At 39.0% G+C, this 24076-nt stretch overlaps 3 protein-coding genes across 3 annotated transcripts; all 3 read right to left on the reverse strand.

Annotated features, from left to right (window-relative positions):
- Positions 1–906: 906 nt before the first annotated feature.
- Positions 907–11860, reverse strand: LOC306835837 (bifunctional 3'-phosphoadenosine 5'-phosphosulfate synthase 2-like). The gene is given in 16 exon segments (XM_079362601.1): positions 907–1693; positions 2625–2854; positions 2947–3215; positions 3891–4026; positions 4237–4442; positions 5223–5334; positions 6194–6307; positions 7803–7921; positions 8061–8199; positions 8308–8543; positions 8638–8752; positions 11187–11249; positions 11253–11329; positions 11332–11374; positions 11376–11430; positions 11432–11860. Coding segments are annotated over 16 exon segments (2082 nt in total). The 5' UTR covers positions 11458–11860; the 3' UTR covers positions 907–1551.
- Positions 11861–13188: 1328 nt separating this feature from the next.
- minpp1a (multiple inositol-polyphosphate phosphatase 1a) lies at positions 13189–19266 on the reverse strand. Its single transcript, XM_079362809.1, has 5 exons — positions 18602–19266; positions 18327–18521; positions 16044–16141; positions 15270–15400; positions 13189–14076 (listed from the first exon to the last, which is right to left on the reverse strand). The coding sequence occupies exons 1-5, from the start codon at positions 19188–19190 to the stop codon at positions 13704–13706; spliced, it is 1386 nt and encodes a 461-aa protein (XP_079218935.1). The 5' UTR covers positions 19191–19266; the 3' UTR covers positions 13189–13703.
- A 422-nt stretch (positions 19267–19688) lies between these two features.
- LOC306835969 (multiple inositol polyphosphate phosphatase 1-like) lies at positions 19689–23314 on the reverse strand. Its single transcript, XM_079362810.1, has 5 exons — positions 22671–23314; positions 22390–22584; positions 21833–21930; positions 20575–20705; positions 19689–20328 (listed from the first exon to the last, which is right to left on the reverse strand). Exons 1-5 carry the CDS (start codon positions 23248–23250, stop codon positions 19950–19952), a joined length of 1383 nt encoding a protein of 460 aa, XP_079218936.1. The 5' UTR covers positions 23251–23314; the 3' UTR covers positions 19689–19949.
- Between the last annotated feature and the right edge of the window lie 762 nt (positions 23315–24076).

A 24076-nucleotide genomic window follows, 5' to 3' on the forward strand; every position in this document is an offset into this window, starting at 1 on the left:
ATTTGAAGACACACATGAGGTGCAAAAATGGGATCCTTCAGAAACATTAGGCCAGATGACCAGTATAAATGTACATCATTAGGCTTCTGGGGCATTTGTCAGTGACATGGCATGATAAATGCCCATTAGTTGGGATCTTAATTTTAGTACTTAAGGTTCAGTTCAGCATATTCAAAAGGGGTTATTGCAGATTACATGATCTGATCCCATGTGAGGCTAATTAGGAATCCGCTTCTTACAAGACATATTGGGTCTCCTCAAAGAAGAACACTCATCTCAGGCAAATCTAGCTCTTACATCTCAAGGAACAGTAAAATTAATCTGTCCTTCAAGTTCAATGAACCCGTTCTTAAGAGTAATTTGAAAGAATGTCATGATCTCCTTTCGAAATGATTTGGCAGGAAAAGCCAATGTAACACTGAACTCAGTGTATTTCAGTTCAAACCCTGTATGTTAACAGTATTTCAAATATCTCCAATATTGGTTGCCATTGATGCTGGTTATTTAATTAGACACAAAAGCTAATGTATGTCCAGTACGGCTTTGTTTTGTTTTCAACCAGCAGATGGCAGCATCGCACTTTTAGTCTTGCAGCCAAACAATGCCCAGTTGACTTCAAACATGTCGATAAGTGTGCACCTTGTACAGACAAAAAGTCAGTGAAAGGTATGTTGCATAACCAGCTGCACACAGAGGGATTCAGGACAAATGCATCCCTGAAAAATAAACATTTTAATCTATTACATGAATACAGGGTTTATATCTTATCTTACTGGCAAATGATCTGAAAGAGTCAGAAATGATTTAACAAAAAATCAGCTATTTTATCACTGAATTGGACAACCTTTGTCCTCCAGGTCTTTATTATTATATGAATGCACATGCCTTCCCCATACAATCACACAATTCAAGTCAGAGATTTATAATGTTGATATTTTCAGAGTAAGGCACTTTCACATTTTTACACATTTGTACCAAGTTTGTATTTCACAACAATAGGAAACATGATGAATTAATCAACATCCATACATGTAAAAAGGCGCTTTAGGTAGTAATCAAACTGAAACTGGCCCTAATTCAGTTCATTTGCTATAACTTGACAAACATCATTTCCACATAATGCCATAAAAAAGAGAAATCTATGGTTCATCTATGTAACACATCCTTCAGAATGACATTACATATTTACTTACATGTAAATATCAAAAATGCTGTTTTGGAATGTGCTCCAAAAATAATCTCAAGTTAACTTTAATTTATTAAAATACATATCTTAAGTTAATTTGCATATAAACATACAATGGATTTATAAATCACATTGTTTTATAGGAAGGTAAACATTCTATTTCTTAACTACTGCAAGATGATTCATTTTGGTTTGGCTAAAACTTACATAAAACACCCCACAACTCATTTTTGTAACAAATACATCATTCTTAATGTGCATATTTTATGAGTGATTTTACAAAACTCTTTCTAAAATACTCCCCGAAGAACCTATTGTATCTTTTACAGTACGCTGTTGTCTGGCCAGCTGGATTACTATGTCTGCTACTTGTCCTTCTGCAGCGAGGTGTAGTACTCCACCAGCACCTTCCAGGCCTTTGGGGCCATGAAACCATCCGGAGGGTTCTCTCCGCTCCGAGCCATGTTTCTCATCTTGGTTCCAGAGATGAATTCAAAGTCAGCATGTCTAAGACGGGTGAGACAGCAGGATAGCTTGTAAGATGTAAACAAATCTATAACGAAAGCTTTATATATTACAGTGTCACATTTGGGTCACAGTTTATGCTATAACCGTTTACAGTGCTGACAGGACGAATCATGAAGTCAAAGATGGTTCACATTCTTATGAAATTCATTTTTGGTTTAAAAGGATGCAAGGCAACACTTCATCAGGTCAGCCGAATCAGTCATCTCTTTTAAGTCCCTTCTGAAGACATACTGTAAAACAGAAAGCCTTTCCCAGTTTTCATTTTGAATCTAAATTTTCAAACTCCTTGAAAACAACTCTATATTTCTTATACTTCTTTTAAATGGTTAAAGGGGTTGTCATTTATTAATGTTTGCCTTGTTTATTACTCTATGACTTGCCTGTTTTTGCTCTCTTTTGTAAAGCACTTTGAATCAAATATTCAACTGAAAAACAAAATAACCAAATTTGCTTGTGGTTGATCATATGTTGTTCAAATCTTCTATTAAGCTCCAGTGAGGAGGTAATGGAATAGCCTGGCATTAACAAAAATACCTTATTTATAAAAACAGAAAAGCCAACAAAATTGACTGTGTTTTATCAATGATTTGAATGCTTATTATGCTGCCATTGGTAGCTAAATGTTTTACGTAAGTAACTACAACATTAGTAAAGATGTAAAGGACAGAATCCGTAAACAACAGGTAGTGTTTTTTTTCCCGCAGGTGTTCCCAAATTTGACACAAAATGAAAGGACCTTTGTAGAAAGGATTAAGAGATACTGTCTAATTTTGATTTATCATTTAAAAAGAATAAACAGCAGACCACAGGATAATCTGAAGGTGGGTAAAGCTTTTTGGTTCTCAGGCTGCAAAAACATTAATTCCAGATGATAATATGATGATAAAATAACCGCAGACTTCTCTCGTACCGGGCTTTGTCGTAGAAGTCCATAGACCTCTTAGTCTTGTTGTAGGCAGCCACTCTGAAGGGGATGATCTCCACAGAGGTGAGACCTGGTGCCATGGTGAGGACCTTGCTCCCGTGGGTGGGTTCGTAGAGGTCCTGTTTAGTCTCTGGGTGAGGCATGCCAGCTGGGTCCCTGCCGACAATGTAAAAGTTGGCTCCGGCGATCATTCTCGCTCTGCAGTGCCACTGAACCTGATGAGATTGGGGGAGTTTTAAAAGTTAATATTCAACCACACGTTTGAACGCTTGAGCTAGACTGATGTCATACATAAAGTAGTCCTCACCTCTGTGGGCCCAGCATACATCATAGGTGAGGGGAAGATGGCCACAATGGTGTTGGCCGGGTCCAGGACGCCCTCCTCCAAGACAGCAGCATGCTGCTTCATCCGCCAGTCCAGAGGCACGTCGTCATCTTTGGTCCAGCCTCCGAGTGGGTGCAGCAGGAGGACTGGATTCTTGTAGCCTCGATCCAGAAGGCGCCTCTTGGTGTCCTGCATCAGCAGGGCATGACCGTTGTGGACTGGGTTACGAAGTTGGAAAGCGAAAATGGCATCTGAGGAGGACAACATGAAGGAGAATATGAAGCATTTTATAAAGCTGTACTGCGTGTAGTAATAGCTGTGTGAAAACACAATAAAACATTATTTTCAATACAGTGTCAGGCAACAAATCCCATTAACAGAGCAAAAGTAAAAAGAAAATGTGTTGGGGAAGGAAAGATTGTGTTATTGATTTGTGCTTTAGATTTCCCCCTAAATACTCACTAACATCAAATCTAAAGGCCAGAGTAGTAGAACACAAATGTACTATTGGTTTAAAGCTAGCACAATAAAGCAATAAGCTCTTTCCAACTTTATTACATTCTGGCTGTATTTTGGGTGTAAGGAGCACAGACGGGCACACAGCTTGTTGACCTTTGTCTCAATTCATACTGTTCTGTTTTGTGGTGACGATAATAAAATGACAAAACATTCATGTCAAAGTGACAGTAAAACCATGTGATCACACGCCAAGCATCAGCATGCTCATTCAAATTTACCATTTTGTTTTTTTCATTTGGTCCTTTTCTCAAGTTCTTCTGAAAGACAGAGGGGGCACAGCTAAACAAATTGCTTCCGCGTTTCCTTTTTAACCAGCATCCATGGATATTAGATTGCTCTAAGGTGTAATTCAAAGTCTCATCTACTGACAACCAAAATGTAGATTTTGTTTCTTTTGGTATTCTGACCTGCTTTCATGTCTTTGAACTTTTGCTTGAGCTGCTGTGGAGTGAGGCGGTACTGGTCAAGTCCATCGTTCCATTTGATTCGCTCCAGAACCTCCAGGTCACCACCTACCAGCCAATCACCTCCCTCCATAACCATCTGCACAAAGTGATGAACCGAGAATACCACAGCTGTGTATTAATATCCGATCAAATAACTGCCTGTTGAGTTTGGCACAAAACTACAAACACTTAAATATTGACGATAAAAGCAAACAATGATGGCACCTCTGGTAGATCTAAGAGGGTAAATATGCTGTTGATACAGAAATGATATCTTAGTGTTGACATTGAATGAATGCTTTATTACCTTAATGTAAGGGTGCTGTGGACAAGTGGTGCCCCACTGCCTGGCGCAGCGCTCCTCCTTACGGTGTTCGTAAAACTCAGGGTTCCTAAGGACAGCCACACGTGAACCCTGGTACTCCAGAGCAATGGCCGCACAGCCGTCCAGCTGCTGCTTGGTCTCAGCACTGACAGGCAGGACGATGGGAACAGTCAGGTTGATAGCCCCGCCTTGAGAGAGAAGAGTAGGTGGTGATAGCAACCATGGGACGTATCTTTTCTGAAATCTTATTAACAAACCTAGAACCATTAAAAAGCTGCTTTGAAAGTGATGGACAGTGATGCAGTCGAAAGGGTGTTCATGTTATAAGATGTTTCGATAGTTGTAATTAATTTGAACATTTTAGCTTGTTGCTATTGGGCGTAAACTTGCCAGCAAGCAAGAAAAAGAGAGCAGAGGAGTTGTTCTCGAGATCTTTTGGCTTTTGCTAAAGGCTTCACGTCACTCCGACCAAAAAATCCCAGTGTGGGCCGCTCAGAGATTTTTAGACTTTCTTCTTTTATTTTACTTTCATTCCTTTTTACATTTTTATATCCTCAACTGATTTGTATTCAAGTTTTAAAAGACATTTACCTTTTTGAATTTTCAATACATTTTATGAAATCTTTTGAAATCCTTTTTGACTTGAGTTTCTTCAGGGTGCCTCTTCTGCCTCGGAGGTATGGCCAACCACATCACAGCACACATCTACTGACAAAGATACACACCTAGCATCCGAATTGAGAAGGATTTTTTGTGGGACTAAGGCTTGGACACGGACTCCGACGCTTTACTGTTGTTCTCTCCCTTAAAAAGTCCTATAAGAATCCCACGTACGTACACCTTTAATGTGTTGCTGAGGTTGTCACTTTGAAAAGGAAAACTAGCAAGCTTATACGGTTAATGCTGCGCTGCTGTTCTGTTTCTTGGCAGATTATAAGAAGAGTAAATATGCTGCAGCCGTCTCTTACCGTCCAATAGGTTGCCAAAGTGTAACACCTGCAGGAACTCTCTCTCTCTCATGAAGCCTTTCAGAGGGCTAGCCCAGCCCTCTGCCAAAACCTGCACCCACTGCAGATCCAACTGAGGACAAAAAAATGATGACTCATTATAAACAGCAGGTGCCATGTGCAAATTATGTCTCTACTTCTGGCAGACTCACTGCTGGTAATCAGTGTTCAAATGTGGATACACGTATCCACATTTCTGTAGTTGCTCTATGAATAAAAACAGAGTTTTCTTTGAAAGATAAATAATGACTTTAAGACCTTCAGGCTTGTTGTGCTGTGTTTGAATGAGACAAACAGAGCTTCTTGTGAACAGGCTTTTATATGATAACAAACAACAACTCATTTGGCTGACAGTCTTAGAGCCTTATCACTGTAATCAAAAGTAATGCCTTACTGTATTATTATATACACATGCTAGTTTCACAGTGTAAAAGGCCACACTTGAACAAAACGTGTCCACTGACTCATTACCATGCTAAACTACTTTTTATCATTATTTTGTATAGCCATTATGCCTATTTTTGATAGTGAGGGCTTAAGAATGACAGGAAATGTACGGAGACAGAGGGGGGACGGGGGGTAGGATGGCATACACGAGAATCGAACCAGCGTTCACTTTGTTGAAGACAGTGTCCTCTGTACATGGGGTGCCTGCTCTAAGCTAATCTAAACCAGCGCTCACTTTCACCCATCCTTTAGGAAATGTGTGTTAGAAATCTTCATTCAGCTTCAGGCAGCCGAGCTGAACAGTCGGTAGGTTTTTTATGTCTTTATTAGTACCCAGGGAAGCCAGAGTAGACCATTAGCACAAGGGGAGCAGCAGGAAATATTTATGGGCTCATCATAAGCAACACTCTGTCACCTCCAGTACAGACCCCTTCGCCCCTCTGCTGGGTCATAAAATGAAGCCTATATACCAGTGACGGGCTCACCTTGGTGATGCTGATGGTGGGAAGTGTGTTTGCGTCAGCTACAGTGAGATTCAGCTTGTTCTCCGGCACAAAGAGCTCCTTCACCTCCTCCATGATCTCGCTTGGTACAATGTCCTACATGCACAGAAAAAAGGCTATTATAAATACTTTATTGTCGGATAAGGTGAGTTATGCAGGACTAAAACTGAAGATTATTGTCATTGTTCATTCATCGGGCAATTATTTTTCGACTGATCAATTAATTCGAGGGAGTTTACTTTTCATTTTATTTATTTTACAAAAAAAAGCAGCAAATCTTCTTATTTGAGACATTAAAACCAAAGAATGTCTCACATAAATGCTAAAAAAAAAAAAAAAAAAAGATTGAAATGTTTCATCCATTTTCTTGCCGTTGACCAAACACTTCACTATCAGGGTCTATGCTTTTGTATGGACTTATACAAGCTCTGGGTAGAATGGTTGTTGATTGTAGATGACACCATTTTTGAATCTCTTCAACTTAAGTTCATTTTTTCCTCTGAATAAAGTGTGTGTTTATCCGTCCACATAATGCACCTTTAAATGTCTCCTGTGATCGTGAAGTTTGGTTCAATCAGTTTTTTTGGAGAACATTGTTGATTAGTGAAAATGATTTTTAAGTGGATGACCAAAAGGTTATGATGTGTTATTTTACTCTTACTGCTACTTCTCAAAAGAATCTGCTGTGTCATACTGAACCAGGCAGCTATATGTGCAGTTAGTATGAAGAATGGGCGTTTATTTGACAGTGCATTAATTTGTAGAGAGGGCAAACTCATGTTGTTGAATCAGGATTACGTGGATTATTTGGTTATCCTTTAAGAGAAAGTTTGCCAATGCCTCATTGACAGGCATGTATATAGAAACTGTGTTGACATACATGCTATATATTTACTTAATAAGACAATTATCGTCACTACAGCCAGGGCCTTGGCAGCAAAAGCATTGTTACATCCTGTGTGTTTGTTTGAATCCTTCTCTGGGTCTGATATACTTAACACATTTACAAATCATTACATCAATGTTGCACAGAATTTACCTCTTCTTTTCTCAGCTGTGAAACGTATTTAGTGCTCCAAGACAGGAGGAGGGCTTCAGTTGAAGATCTTTGAGATGTATTGTTTGAGAAGCTTTTTGTACTTTATTCTTTTTTATCTCAGTGTGATCGAGACTGGAGCTGCGTAATATCACCCTGTGGTCACCACAGTGGTCTTTGCCTTTGGCTGGTCCTTCCTAACCCACCCCCTCCCTTGTGTAAATCCTTGACTGGATCACCAACAAAAGAACACAGTGATCTATTTGATTCAACAGTTAAAGTAAATGTTTGTTCTTTAATAGGCAGTGAGTACATCCCATCCTGGATCATCATTTTTCTTTCAGGACTTGAGCTGTGTGTTTAAATAGATATTCTGAATATGAATAGGTATTATTATTTGACGATTAGGTTGGATGATGAAGGCCTACAGTTTGTGAGATAGAGCATGTACAGAACAATAGCATCATTCTGTCACAGAAGTCTGGAAAAGTTTTCCAGGCTTTATTTGACAATCTTGTGCAAGGAAAACACATGATCCTGGTGTCTTTCACCCACCTGTTCCCTGAGCAGCTCCAACACTTGCTGGAGGCATTCGTTCACTGTGAGCTCTCCGGTTTTCAGCACAAGATCTGGAATCTCAGGGCGTTCATAATCTGAGTCGATCCCAGTGAAACCTGGCAACACATGTAGGAACCATAACTAGAGTCACCCACAGGTTGTAGAAAGGGCTTGGCATTACTTGTATGATTTCTAGAGTGGAAGGACAAAAAAATACAGGAGAAAGTCAATTGAGTTGAACATTGCCAAACAGACCTTTGATCTCTCCAGCACGAGCCTTCTTGTAAAGTCCTTTTACATCCCGGCTCTCGCACACCTCAAGAGAAGCATGGATGAAGACCTCGAAAAATGGCAAACCATTACTTGCATGGATCTTTCTGGCTTCCTCACGATCCTATAGGGGAAAAAAAATATACAGTATATTTAATATTAATACAGTCCAAAATATAGAGATGTGTCCCAGATATTCGGCCAAAAAATAAATAATTGAAAATGTTTTGACCTTAGCGAAAGGAGAGATGAAACTTGTGATGCACACCAGCCCGGCGTCTGCAAACAATCTTGCCACCTCAGCAATGCGACGGATGTTCTCTTCTCGGTCGCCTGCTGAGAAGCCAAGATTCTTGTTCAAGCCGTGGCGAATGTTGTCTCCATCCAGTGAGTAGCAGGGGATAGCATGAGACACAAGGAACTCTTCCAGTGCAAAACTGATGGTGGTCTTCCCGGCCCCGGACAAACCTTGTGAAGGAATGTGATCAGACATTAGAGAGAGTTCATTTTAGAGTCCACATGCAGCCATGGTTCATTTCAAAAAAATCCTTGTGAGAGTTACCGGTGAGCCAAATAGTACAGCCTCTGAAGCCTCCCCTGGTTCCCACAACCTGCCCCCTCTTGCTTCGGCTTACATGGTGGGCCTGGTAAACCACATTTGTCGACCTGTTGAGATCCTAAAATAGAAGAAATGCCCATGCATCGAAACAAAAATAAATTATGCGTATAAAGGATAGTGTGATAAATTAATCAAACAGGACCTTAACACATCTCATCGTATTAGATATCATAGCTCTGTACACAGTAGTTAGAAGTAAATGGTTTGTCAGGCTCTTTTCAAAGTGAGTATGTGGACCAGGCTGTGAATAAATGGGGTTGTATTGACTCTTAGAAGGGAGGGGTAAAAGGGGGAGGATGGCATGGAGGGAGGGAGAGGACCGACTGGACAATGTGTCCAGTGTGCTGCCTGCAGCCCAGCGATGATGTGGCAGTGATCATGCCCACACGTTCGCCCTCTGCATCCACTCTTCCGTCTTCCCCACACCCATCCCATGTCACCACTTTGCGCACACTCGCCCCTCCTGGCCCTGTCTGAAGGAATTCTGGGGTCCCTCGCACAGCAATGACTGAAATAAAAGATGTCCTTGACACATCACAGTTTGTTTCTTTCAAAGATTTGAGAAGAGTCACTACTTTTTTTCTTACTGGAGAGGATACAAGTACATAACCGTATCAATTAACATTATTAATGATAATATTATTGATATTTACACCAAGCAACCTTAAATATTTGACAAAAAAAAGGTTAATATAATTGTCCTCCCGAATCAATTCTTCATCACCTTTATGTGAGGAGAATCATGGTGTGTATGTATTTAGCTTGTTAAAGTTTTTCCACAATGTACTTTTATATTTTTGTGATTTATCTCATGATGTTATACAATAAGGAAAGTTATATTTGGGTTGTGTTCTCTCAGATAGTATTTTCAACTTGCCAGCATGTCTAAGAGACACTGGAGGCTGATCTTGAAAAGGCGGTCTTAGCGATGCAAAGGTGTGACACTGACGATGTAAATGTAGACTACGATTGTATCAGACGCCATTGTTTCACCACAAGCAGCATTTTCAAAGGGACCCGAGGCCTTGACTCACAAAAAAAAAACTAGAACAAATGAACGTCACACGCCCTCATAATGACCATAATGCTCCTCATATGACATGTAGCCTCCACTTTGTGCTTGTAAACCCACACACACAGAAATGTGGGACAAAGAACACTGTAGTATTCTATCAGACACCTTCTCTCCTTCCGTCACAGACTCTTACAGCCAGCACATCACTCCTTATCCTCTCCTCCTCCCTTTACTGCTGGAGAGAATATGGGGTCTTTTTTTCAGCCTGTGCACTGCTAGGTCACATCATTTCATAACTGTCGAAATATGTGAGAGATTAAAACAGCACTTTAGAAATACGTATTTCTTTCTCATACATTTAACTGTCCCATTAAAAACTGTGTAAGAATTGTGTCAAATTACCTCTATTTTGAAAACCTTATGCAACTCCTCTTCTCATTCGTCCACTTCAGTTGTCTTCCTGTTTCTCAGGAAATAGTATTTTGATAAAACTGATAACAAAACATTGTGAAACTCTTCAACTGAAGGCAAAAGCCCTGTACCACAGTTTGTATAAAAATGATGTGGGTGTTGCAAATAGTCATCACTGACATCATCAAATGGAAGGCTACTTTTCCCCATATAATTCAATCAACAAAATGTCAGAACAATTATTTGAAAGAGTTATCTTCTCGCAAGTATTTAACATATTTGATTAGTTTGTACATAAACCATTTTAAATTATTTAAAATGTATTACATGTATTGATGTTGTGTTGACGTCTGATGTTCTGAAAAGTGCAACTTTTTTGTAGTAGCAACAATACAGCTTTATGGGACAGAAAACACATGACAAGTTTGTGCATAAAAGCTACTGTATGAGACTGTACACTTCATGGTATTTGCCCTGATTTCTCGCTATTCTCATTCTTTGGACAACTGCGCATATATGGTCTCCAAGTTAGCAGCATTCCTGTGCACTGTCAGTCTACTGTTTCACAGTGGCTCCTTTCTCCCCCACCACCCCACACCCCTTTTAAGACACCCTACGGTATGAATGGGCCAGATTGACATGGAAACATTGCTTCAACAACCGGCCTATTCAGAGCCAAGGCTGAAACCATCACACCTGGAAGAGACTCAAAAACGGCGAACAAGTGAGCAGTGATTTAAAGAGCACACTGTTTATTAAACTACAACCAGGGCTTACTTACTTGAAGGGGGAGAGCAACTTTGCAGTCTACTCTCGCTGCTTTTCTGTGCGATGACTGCCATCGTATTGCAAGAGTAGCCTAAACAAGATGAACTGTAGCGGAGACTCACAGTGTTGTGGTATTATCGCGTATTAACACATTTGACGCCGACTTGGGAGGAGTTTCAGCTCCTTCGTTTTGGGACGCTGTCGGTTTACAAACACTCCTTTGCACTTTGCTCAAGCATACGAGGCTCAAATCTGATGACAGTTCTGTATCCTTCCAGTTAACTCAATATCTACTTACCGTGCAAAGCTTTTTCACTCCAGACATTATGTCCCACGACTGTATCACCGCCGACGGTCTGCTTCACTCACACACACGCAGGTCTGGGAGGATGAGGGAGTCTGCAGCCGGTCTGCTTCCAGTTGTAATCTCAAAACTTTTTGGCTGCGGTACTCGAAGAAGACGATGGTTTTTTTTTTTTTTTTAAAAAGGGACTTCCAAGACACGTAGCATTCCTCTGGCCCAGCCTCCAGCCCTCCTCCTCCCTCCTTCGACGTCCAGAAATCTGCATAATTTGCCGTTTACCAGCCAATACTCAAGCATAACGACACGACGGGGCTGAGCACCAAAACAGGCAGTTCTTATAGCCGGAGGTCGGACATCATGTTCATCTTAGTTCTGTTGAATCACTGTGCTTTTTTTTCAAGGCATAGCGGGACATAGCCTTGTTAGTGTTGCTTTACTGCCTATGTTTTGTTTCCAGTTCTAGGAGAAAATAACTCATATCTTTCCGCTAAAATCCGCTAACACACATCAGGTCGCTTCAGTTAACTTGCAGCCTTGTTGCTTAGTAACGGTCATTTTTATTCTCATTCCAGTTAGTTACAGTTTATCGTCAAGTTATGTTGTTAACTATTTGCCTACCTGCAAGATCTTTCCATGACATGGACATTATTGCGTCGAATTGGCAGATTTGTTAAATGAAAACTGACAATTTAAGAATAAAAACCAGTTAGTTACGAGAGGCAAGCAAGTTAATAAAGCCACATATTTTTAGACGGAATCGGTGAAATGGCAGACGCAGCCCAGTCTGATGAGTTCTGTGACAGAGGGAACTGGGAGGCTATTTTGGCAATGGGCATCAAATATGGGTTCTTTAATAGGAAAGGAAAGCTTCTTTAACTGAATAATGTAATAACATGTATTATGTTACCAGTATAACGCAATGAAGTTTGCAGTCACTCTTGGAGTGTTGGGTAGTGGTGGCTAAAGAAGTGGGGATAGACTTTTCTTAATTTTCCCACCAGATGTGTTTTTAGGTGACCCGTCCAGCAGAGGAAAATGGCCTTTGTTATAAACAGTGACATGTGAGACTACTCATGCATATTCACTTATAGTCAATGAAAGACAGAGCAAGATCCACCCCTCACCTATCCTAGAAAAAAAAAAATATGTCAGTCAATCAATGGAGGAAGGACCCTCCAGAGTCTTCAACGGAGACAATGTGATGAAGGGACCTTCAGCCAAAGATTTTAGTTAAAAAAAAAATGTAATACAGTTAAGTGTCCACCAGGTTGCACTCAACAAAGTAAAGAGATGCACAGAATACTCTTTCCAATGAAAATAGTGCACTACAATGAATAGGTTGCACTGCCCCACCACATCAAGCGGGTTTCCTTCCTTGTTTTGTCCACTGAGATAAAACAACCCTGTATTAATCCCACAAAGACATTTTTCCATTGTATTAAATACAGGTTAATGAAGGAAGTATAACGTTTTACATGTTTAAAAGATCATATATAGCATTTAGTGATCATTTACCAGTAAAACAAAAACAGTTGCAATATATTAATATTGTCAAAGAGTGCCTTTTCAGAATGTGGTGCCCAACAAACACAATATTAAAATAATAGCCAACATCAAAAGGAGCTAAGAAATTTTGTTCTAAATGCAGAAGTATCCAGCTTATTTTTTTATTCTAATATGTAGCATAAACAATAAGTGTAAAGAACAAGCATAAACAAGCCTATAGTATTGAGTTCCATACAGGAAAACAATACTGCAAAACATAGATAATAACTACGCTAGCTTTCTAGAATGCATGGGGCCATCAGACACATCTTTCATAATTAAAACTAAATGACATAGCAGTGACTAGAGTAACTGTAAAAATGATTGATAACATACTTTAACACAAATGTTGAAATATTATCACTCTCTGAAAAGTAAATAGATATTTGTACCAGAGCACCATAATGACCAGATTAACCTATATATGTGCCAATTCTATGTTACCAGAGGGTTTAAATGACTTGTAAGGAATTTGCAATGTTAAAAATACCATAAAGTTTCTGTTACAGTTGATAACACAATCTTTGGCTTTCTCTTAAACAAGGGATGACGCATATTTTGGTGACGCAATAGCACTTCCAAATTGCAGCAAACTTAAAGAAATGTTTCAGTCCAAACTAATGATCAGGAAAAAGTGATGCATGTCTCAACTTCCTATGAACAATATATAAAATGTGTACACTGCAAAAATAAAATCTTTTGTTCCTGCTCTAACTTGTGCAATTATGAAAAGAAGCCTTGATAAAAAAATAAATAAAAAAAAATTAGACAAGTGTAAAGATCACTTCTTTTTTTTTTTCTTTTCCAGAGACAATATTAAACGCTACAAAGGAAAAGGCAACTAGTGATAAGTTCATGTTTGCATAGTAGAAGCATTCTGGTAAAATGATCCCAATATTTTCACTCAATTTTTCAGATTCAGCCTAATTCACTATCATGCCTTCTATGCCAGACTTTCACATCTCTCTAAGCAAGATTATTGAACAGCTGACACTCAGTCTCAAAGTCACAGCCTTGCAGCAGTTCCCTGTAGTGCTCTTTGACTTCCTGATAGAGTGGTATGGAGGCCTCATTCAAACCAGGGAAAGTGACAGGCTTCTCGTTGAGCAGAGGCTGCAGTCTCAAGTCACCGTCCCCACAGTCGTACAGCACAAAAAGTAAGTTAGCAGCATATGGTAACATGTTGCTGGTACGGAAGGAGCGTTGTGTTGTTGTGGCGTAGTTGCTTGAAGTCAGGGTCTCATTGTCTTTAAAGAAGCCGAGGAGGGTGAGCAGGGGCAGGAGGGTCTCTGCATGGCCCACCTGGACTGTCACAGCTTCAGTCACCTGCTGGCCTGGCCTGACAGGACAGGACAAAGGGCAACTTTTAGTTTTGGGGTCTTGGTCAGACGAGACTCAACTTTAACAGAATTGGCATTTGACTATTGAGTCATTTTAGTTGAACATACGGTAGATTAAACCACAGATAATGACATGAACAAAAAAACAGACCTGCTATGGATTTTTGGTTTTGTACTTTTCCTGCTGCCTGTCATTGTATTCATTTATTTATGTATTTTTATTAATACCCTTTTTTGGACATTTTAATCATCAGTTCATGTGCTGAACAGATAACTGATAACTTAACAGTGACACACTGATGCCTGAGGAAAGGGTGTACTTTTCTTTAACTTATCAACACATTTTTTAATTGTCAGCTTGAGCTTGATGTGGACTAGATTTTCCAGACGGAAAGTAAATAGCTGTAGCCAGAAAATGAAAATAATGAATTATTTATTTTTGGAGTAATGACACCATGTTGATTTAAAGCTTTGCCCCTTTTATTAGATTAATAAATTGTAACGTGTAATGTGTGTTAAAACAGGCCGTTTGGAGATTTTACTTTCATGATCGTGTGCCTTGAATCACAGCTCACGTGCATTTAAAGCTACAGACACAAAAACAGCCTGTTCTGAGCAAGGCCGAAAAAGAGGGGTTTACAGGCATGATACAAAACAGAATCAGAGCGGATTTTTGGCAAAAACAAAAACTTTAAAGACATGCTTTGGGGAGCTCTGAGACTTTTAATTTAAACTGGTTGAAAAGGAGTCTTGTGAGCTTTAAAGTAACACATTTTAGATTTAAGAAATGCAATATTTGAGTCACTGGGAGCCTTGACTTCAGGATAGCCCGATGCAATTAAGGCTAAAATGGATTTCCAAAGGTATTTTTTTTACATTGGATAATACATAAACAGACAAAAACTAGCCTTACTGTTACATTAGATAACGTGATCTTCCCATGCATTCATCTGCAACTAAGATTAAAACGATGTTTGGGGCTTAAATGAGGGTTGGCTTTCCTTTTTTTAAGCATCAGATGTGCTGCTGCTGAAAATAGTTCTTTAGTAGGAACAATGTTCTCCGGGCTATACTATTGAGTATTGGGAGATGGGGCATAATTTTTTGTCTTTCACACTATTTTTCCACAATAAAAATAAATTAACAACCCCTCTCCGTTTCTTCACACCAAAACATTTTGAATTGTACTCACTTGTTCTTGTTGGCTGCTCTGTCCAGTCGACTAAAAACATCGTGGAAGAGGATGCAGCTTGACTTACTGTTTATATCATAACCATAGCCTCGTTTCCAGAATTGTTTCAGGTCATTTGCATACTCCATCACCTGTTGAACCAGAAAGACTCATTCACTGTTAGTCTGGATGTGGCAAAGGCTTTATGTAAAGACTTCAAATATGATGCATTATACTGCCACACACACTTTAACTAAACATTCTCACTTAACTCTAATTTTCTAAAACCCTACCTAATCATAGAATCAGTGCTCCTGGACTTTCACCATTTCTCGTTTAAATCTATTGTCTGTTTTATTGTATAGAGTCTAAATAATTTATGATCTGCTTTTTTTGTTTGTTTTTGCTTAACAATCGTTGTCTTCTTATCCTTATCAATCCCAGGCAATATTTCAGGCTACATGAGGAGCATGAAGTCAGTTTGTAATACAAACCCCTCTTTCTGACATACAGAATGCCTGCTAACAGTCTCTATATGAGTTAAGAGAAACCATTGCTACTACTTGATTGTTACTTTTTTACTTTTTAGTTGCTTTATTTTATCTTTTCCTGTTTTCCCTGTAGATCTTGTAATTCTGCAAGTGAGATCCCCTTCTTGTATTTTTCTTGCCAAACATAAAAGTTTAACCAAAGCATCCACTTGTGCAGAACAACTGTGCACCCCGTGCACACAGTTAGAACTTTGCAAAGTTTAAAATAGTATGCAGGATAGAATTAAATAGCGGAGGCTCGTACCTGTGCGTCAACCTCGTCAAAAAGCCGACACCAGGGGGAGTTCACAGTCTTGATGGCAAACTCATAGGCACACAGATAAAATGCAGCTTCGGCCATATCTGGAGGAGAAAGTTGCAATCAAACGTTAATAAATTGTGAATTAGGAAAGGCCATGCTGAAGCCATTACAGTGAGCACAGGGCAGTAAAATTACAGTTCAATAAGTAATTAGTGCAGTAATTAGTCGCCCTCTGAGCCTATATGCCAAGGTCACAACTAAAGTCATTATGGGTTACAACTCTCTGATGGAGTGGAGGTTCTAAATTAGAAAACAGCTCCCCCTACTGTGCAAAAAGTAAAACTGTGAAATATGACCAATTGACATGCTAAAAAGGTTACGTTTGAATTTAGAGGGCCTAAAGCATTGTGAGGAATACGAAATTTGTGAACAGGCAATCCTATTATCAGAAATAAAAGTTTTTAATCACAGACAGATAACATATGGAACTTATTTTGTCAGCTTTTAAGTAAATAATAAGAAATAAATCACATCATCAAGTGTTTTGTTCCAGAAACTGTCAAAGCAAATGCAAATGAAAGTCTTCATTATCTGTACTTAGTGTATGGATCAAATACTAAACAGCTCTTACTGGACGTAGCTTTCAAGTACAAGACATATAGGAACCATATATTAATAGCTATTTATCCATTAAAGCTGTAGATATTGTTGATGAAGCCCAATTCTGTGACACTTGATAGTTCTCAAGGCAATTCAACTCATCAAAGCTGTGTTTTTTACTTTTATAGAAGCAACATATGAAATGTTTAAAAAAGAAAATATATGTACACAGCTAAAGAACCCATGCCTCTACAGCAGGTCGGCAAATCTGCCAAGAACATCAACATCAAACTACAGAGTAAGTGCCATTGATGAAATTAGGTCATTGTGTGTTTATATGCAGCAGTATACTCAGACTAGGACAGTGGGATAATAACTAAAAAACAATGGCTCCAGATGTTAACAGTGCTGTGTCTGATGATACATTTAGTTTGTAACAGCTTTAAAAACTAAAGTAGGTGTAGTTTTATCATGAAAGTCTGAGATTGTAGAGTGACCTTTACTCCTCTGTCCTCAAAACAAAAAAGGTATCAACTATCTTTTAAACCCTTCAGAAGTCAGGGAGTGTCCACCTTCACCCTTTAGGGCACATCACGACCTGCATTGTGGAACACCGGTGTACACTTTTGTTTTTTCACAAATGGATGCAAATTCAATGCCATGCTATACAATGCACTTTACTTTTCCCTATTGTGGAATTTATCATGAGCCACTTTGACACATGCACTCTTGAAAATGAACAAAAACATGTCAGACAATCTGCAGCTCAAATCCTCCTGAGTTGCTTGTTCACAAACATGTTCACTAACAGCAGGAAGTTTTTCCTGATTTGGGGAAGCAAGCCATGACCAAAAAAAAAAAAAAAAAGTCCAATATGGCGGATGAGCAACAGAGTCCAATGTTATGATGACAGTTTTTGCCTGCCAACGCAACATGTAATGGGACATATTGACAGTACAAATGAAAGAGCGTAGAAGAATATGCCATGGAGCACAAAACAATGAGCTTTTTCAAAATGTGCACTGGTTGCAGAATATAAAGGTCATCACCCCTCTCACTTGCTCACAGTGGATTGAGCTGAATGTAACCTACTGTTTTCTCACATCAACTCTTGAAATTTCCAAGAGGGCTGGCACGTTTTTTTCATTGAATACAGCCGGAATAAAAACTGTGACTGTGTTCACACATGGTGAACAAAACTCCTGTGAACTTCTGAATTTTCAGTGTGATTTGGGTTCCTGTTAGGATGATGGATTTTCTTCCCAGACCAGATAAACTCACACAGATATACACAAATGTTTGAGCCTAAGTTTGAACAACTTATGGGAAATCAGTTCAAAATTCAAAGTATGCCTATTCTCTTTCCATTTTTATTTTCAATGAAGACATTTTGTTTTGTATTTAGAGGTAACAAAACAAAATGTCATCCTCAGATACTTTAGTTTTCCTTTTTCTGTCTTTAATTTAAAGCAGTTTCATAAACTCTGTTCCTCTGTATTGCCATATTGTATTGTTTTACATTCTATTTTATCTATATTGATTATATTTTACTTATGTGCTTACTCATGCTCCAGTTGCTTTTCATTATGTAATGTTGTTTTGAACAATGCAAACAAACTCCAACCTTTGACCTTTAAAATGTTATATGCTCTACTACAGGGTCTGAATACTTTCATCACTACTGACCATCTGATATGGTGCTGTAAGGCACCCTGAGACGGTCTGCGATCTTCTGCTGGACCCTCCTCATCTCTGGTCCCTGCTTGAAGTTGTCCATCTCTGACAGAGCTGAAGGGTTGTTATCAACTTCATTCACAAACCTGGTGCAACGGTCAAAAAACCTCATGAGAGCATCGTTCTCTGCATGGTCAAACTCCTTATCTGGGTAGAAAGAAAGGTGCAGATTATAAAGAAATGCTTAAGCACTTAATCACAACAGTAGTGTTAAACCTTGGACGTACCTGTAATGCCCCAAAGCTCTGTCAGTCCTGCTTTAAAGGACAGTGTGCTGTTGACACACCTATGCTTTGAGCTGGTTATGAATTTGATAAGACCACCTCGAAGCTTCTCCTCAGTGATCAATGATGGAAACAGCTTTGACAGCCTCACAGCCAGATGCTTGTGGTCGTTCACTCCTTTCTGGACTAGTCTGCCGTCCATGTCGTCAGTGTACCACATAGTCCACTGGTTCTTGATCTCATGCAGCCAGCTCTCTTTACCTGAGGCGCTGCTCTTGACCAGTTCGTACAGCTTTTGCATCTTCTTCACGTTTTTCACCGTGGGGTACCTCGTCCCGTGTCTTATTATTGCAGTCAGGTGGATTTCGCGACATTGTGACGACGGAGGCTGCAGAATAGATCTGTTTACAGCCAGTATGTCCTCTATGAGATACGGGTTCACTTCCTCATACCTCCCTTTCGTGGTGAAATATTTAGCGATTGCTGGTATGTTGGGATTCTCCACTGGGTTCACATCTTTACGGAAACAGCAGCACAATCCGATTACTGTGATGAAGTAAACAACAGATGATTTCCGGACAGTGACCGCCATGGTGCAGCCTCGTAGATGGGTCTCGTGCACCCCTCAACTTCCCACAACTGAATGACGTCTTTCATGGGGAGGGTATGGAAGGCCAATGATGCCAAAATTCAAAATACTTTTTTTGTCTAAATCATTTCAGTCTTTAAAAATTAAATCCAAGACCCAGAGTGGGAGCACTATTTAATTAAGACAATGTCAAGAGTCTGTATGGGATTCTAAATTATTTCATTTATAAAATCTTTAAAGACTGTTGTTCTGCACAAAACTATAATTTCAGGCGTATGAAGCAATTATTTTAGCCAGTTATGAAAACTAAGACACTTCTAAAAAATACTGTATGTTGAATTTTTAAATTACAAAAGCCTCAAGGTTCTTCTTAAATAAGAGTACAGTGCATTTCAGTAAGCATCAAAGGGATCAACAGAACAAAGACAACATTTCTATTCAACCAATTGCATTTTCATATTAGGATCTTAGGAGCACATTAACTATGTATCAGACTATGTGTCAGTTAAGGCAAAGCAACTTTATTTATATAAGCATTTTCATGTGGAAAGGAGAGTCAATGTGCTTTACACAGGAACGACTACACAAACACGAGTTTAAAGTATTAAAATACAGATATACAATAGTACATACAATCATACCAAAGGAGAATAAAAGTATGTATAAAAAAACTTAAAACAATTAAAAGCAATAGATTGCATCATAATTATTTGTGAAGTGCAATGAGAACTCTAACTTCCTTATTAGCTCCAGCTTGTCTGCTTAAACTTTAGCAGGACTCTTAAGCAGTTGACACTCAGCCTCAAAGTCACAGCCTTGCAGCAGTTCCCTGTAGTGCTCTTTGACTTCCTGATAGAGTGGTATGGAGGCCTCATTCAAACCAGGGAAAGTGACAGGCTTCTCGTTGAGCAGAGGCTGCAGTCTCAAGTCACCGTCCCCACAGTCGTACAGCACAAAAAGTAAGTTAGCAGCATATGGTAACATGTTGCTGGTACGGAAAGAGCGTTGTGTTGTTGTGGCGTAGTTGCTTGAAGTCAGGGTCTCATTGTCTTTAAAGAAGCCGAGGAGGGTGAGCAGGGGCAGGAGAGTGTCTGCGTGACCAACCTGGACCGTTACAGCTTCAGTCACCTGTTGGCGTGACCTGACAGGACAAACGGGTTCTCATCATTTACCATAACATATACAGTGACACTTAAAACATCAATTTCACATAGTAAATAAAACAAGTGCGAGACAGCAGTATATACAAATGTAACAAGAAAGGTGGGGTTGTTGACAAATGTTTATACTACTTAGGTTATTTTTAGGCTATATGTGTGACAACATTTAAACTTATATTTGAGGGGCAAGCTAAAAAAATAAAAAAATAAAAAAAAGCATCACTTACTTGTTCTCGTTTGCTGCTTTTTCAAGTCGACCGAACACATCATGGAAGAGGATGCAACTTGACTTGCTATTAATGTCATGACCATAGCCTCTTTTCCAGAATTCCCTCAGGTCACTTGCATACTCTATCACCTGTGGGAGCAGATGTAGTTCAAAGATAGCCATTATGTGGGTGTGCTGTACACAAAGACTTTCAATAAGAAAATCCGAGGGGAGTTATTTCAGCATTCTGTAAAATGGCATTTCAGGTGTCAGGTCAGATTATAAAACACATTTTCTTTCTTATTCACATAATGCCTTGGGGTTTCTGAATAAAGAGACACAAACAGGTTGTCTTTTTCTTTTTTTCTATTATAAGTAACTATAGCCCTCCTCCCTTTCTTAGAAACAAGACATGGGATATCTCCAGAATTAGTCTGCTGTTGTAAGTGCTCAGTACCTCTGACCTACATTCAATTGGTTTTTATGTTTGCTCTTTCTTGTTTGTGTTGGACTCAATAGTTGTAGTAGGCTGTGTACATTCCCGTGCCCCTGGGGTTGGTCAAGAGTTTCCAATATGGTTAGCTGAAGTTCATCTATGCATATTTGTTGTGACCTTATGGCAAAATAAACCAAAAATATAACCCTTACGTAGAAAATCTGCCCTCTTCCCTTCTAAGACTATGAGAGACTAGCTTGTGATAAAGTGAACAATACTTGAAAATACAGTAAATACTTGATGACTGAAAGTTCAGTTTTAAAAGATGAAATAGTTTCAATCAGTCATGATGAATTTACATGTATATAAATATTTTTTTGGGACACTATTTAAGGTTTAAAAGTAATATATTTTTATTTTACTTTAGAATATTTTTAATTGTGACTATGACAGTGGAAGATACTCTTATGAATAAGAATATCCCTTATGAGACATGCTATTAACCCCATCTTCTAAAGTATTTCTGAGTCTCGTTAGATTTCTCAGTGATAAATTGTACTGACATCACTGATTAACTTCATGCAATTCAGCCACACTTGTCTTGCCATTAAAATGGAAATCTTTCTTCTCACTTCTAAATTCAATATTTTCTTCTTTAAACACTTACAGAGTGTCATCTCACCTGACATTAAAACGTTGTGTTTTTTAGCACTGCATGAATAAATTTGTACCTCAGGCCTCAACGAAGGATATCAAGTCCCACTTTTACCCAAATCATGGCACCTATGCTGCGATAACATTTGAACAAATCTCGCTTTAGTTGATCACTTATGGCTCCTACCTTGGCATCTTCTTCGTCGAAGAGCTGACACCAGGGGGAGTTTCTTGCCTTGATTGCAAATTCATAAGCACACAAGTAAAATGCAGCCTCAGCTAAATCTGCAAGAGAGAGGTTGGGATTTAAAAATGGTTGTTTCAAACTAAAAAGAGGAATGTCACTCAAAGCACAGGCATAAAATCTCTTTCACCATCAACTGTTCTACAGTTGCTTTGAATTGCTTTGTAATACGAAGGTAGTATTGCATTCCTCATTACTGCTTAAGAACTACAGTAGGATAATTATTCAAATTTCAAAACAACTTGGTTTGAAAGCCTTTGCTTCTTCAAAAATGTTGAATATCCACCCACTGGACTCTAACAACTATATGCTTTGATTTACACTTGCTGGTGTACTATTGTATTGAACCAAAAATGTGTCTTAAAAGTAAAAACACTCTTAAATATGAGACTTTTTTTTTCAGATCTGAAAATTACCTCTGGACACAAAGTACTGAGAGGATAAATACTCTAATTTCTAAATACTTATAAATTACTAAGCATAAATATTGTGGGAATTACCATGTGTGATTTGACTGTGAGCTATACTGAGACGGTCTGCGATCTTCTCCTGGACCCTCCTCATCTCTGGCCCCTGCTTAAACCTTTCCACCTCCACCACAGCTGAAGGGTTTTTATCAACATTCTCCACAAACCTGCTGCACTTGTCAAAAAACCTCATGAGGTTATCATTCACTTCATGATCAAACACATGATCTGGGTAGAAAGAAAGGCACAGTTAAAAATAAAACTAAGAAGGGCACAAAAGTGGAAAATAACGTGTTATATCATTATGGATGTACCTGTAATGCCCCAAAGCTCTGTCAGTCCTGCTTTAAAGGACAGTGTGCTATTGACACACCTATGCTTTGAGCTGGTTATGAATTTGAAGAGACCACCTCGAAGCTTCTCCTCAGTGATCAATGATGGAAACAGCTTTGACAGCCTGACAGCCAGATGTCTGAGGTCGTTCACTCCTTTCTGGACTAGTCTGCCGTCCATGTCGTCAGTGTACCACATAGTCCACTGGTTCTTGATCTCATGCAGCCAGCTCTCCTTACCTGAAGCATTATGCAGGACGATGTCGTGGAGCTGCTGCATCTCCTTGATGTTTCTGGTCGTGGGGTACCTTGTCCCGTGTCTTATTATTGCAGTCAGGTGGATTTCTTGACATTGTTTAGATGGAGGCTGTAAAACAGATGTGTTTACAGCCAGTATGTCCTCTATGAGATATGGATTTACTTCTTCGTATCTCCCTTTCGTGTTGAAATATTTGGCGATTGTGGGTATGTTTGGATTGTCCTCTGTGTTCACATAATTATAGAAACAGCAGGAGTAGATAAGAACAGGAATGACGGTGAATTTACCCAAAAAATTCTGCATGATGCACCCAGAAAGAGGCTTGAAAAACAACTGTCACCAAAATGTCCCGAACCCACAACATCTCTTTCACAGCATTCATTGGGACAGAGCAAAGTCCAGTTTTTTTTTTTTTACCCAAATGACCTCACAGCAGCACAATAAATTTAACACATTGTGTGCTTGCACTCTGGCTGTTTGTGCTGTTTGATGTAAAAATATGTTGTTGTTTTTTTATAAAGAAAGAAAAAGAACATCATTGTCTTTTGAGATCAACAAGTTGTTTTATTAATCATGATCCATCTCCTTCCTGTTTCAATTATGTGTCATCATTTCACTATGCAATGCAGTTTATTGTTGCTGTGATGCTGTCTTAAATGGAGAACAAGTTATGATCTCAAATGTGTCATGTCATTGGACACGCCTGTTAGCAAATATAGGGAGTCCTCCAGAAGTGTAATAGCCTACATCTAATATAAATATTTCTTAGATTTGTTTTGGGAGTTTTAATGCTTATATTTAGAGATATAGGACAATGGATAGAGTCTGAAACCAGGGAGGATTGACATGCAGGAAAGGAGCCACAGGTTAGATTTGAAGACGGTCTGCCCACCTTTAGAACCTCAGCCTCATGTGGGGTGCGCTCTAATCACCAAGTCACTGTGCATTATCTATCAATATATTCTTATTTCTTTCAACTTATGCTATACAACTTATCATGTTGTATACCAGATACAGAATGTCCAATGCGCAACACTGATGTGAGTATTTTTTACAGATTCCTGGACCTGTTTTTACATTTTTTTCATTAAATATTTTGTGTACAATTGTTGCTTTAAAAAAACCCTGT

The sequence above is a fragment of the Symphodus melops genome, assembly GCF_947650265.1.
Source record: "Symphodus melops genome assembly, chromosome: 15".
Classification (NCBI taxonomy): Eukaryota; Metazoa; Chordata; class Actinopteri; order Labriformes; family Labridae; genus Symphodus; species Symphodus melops.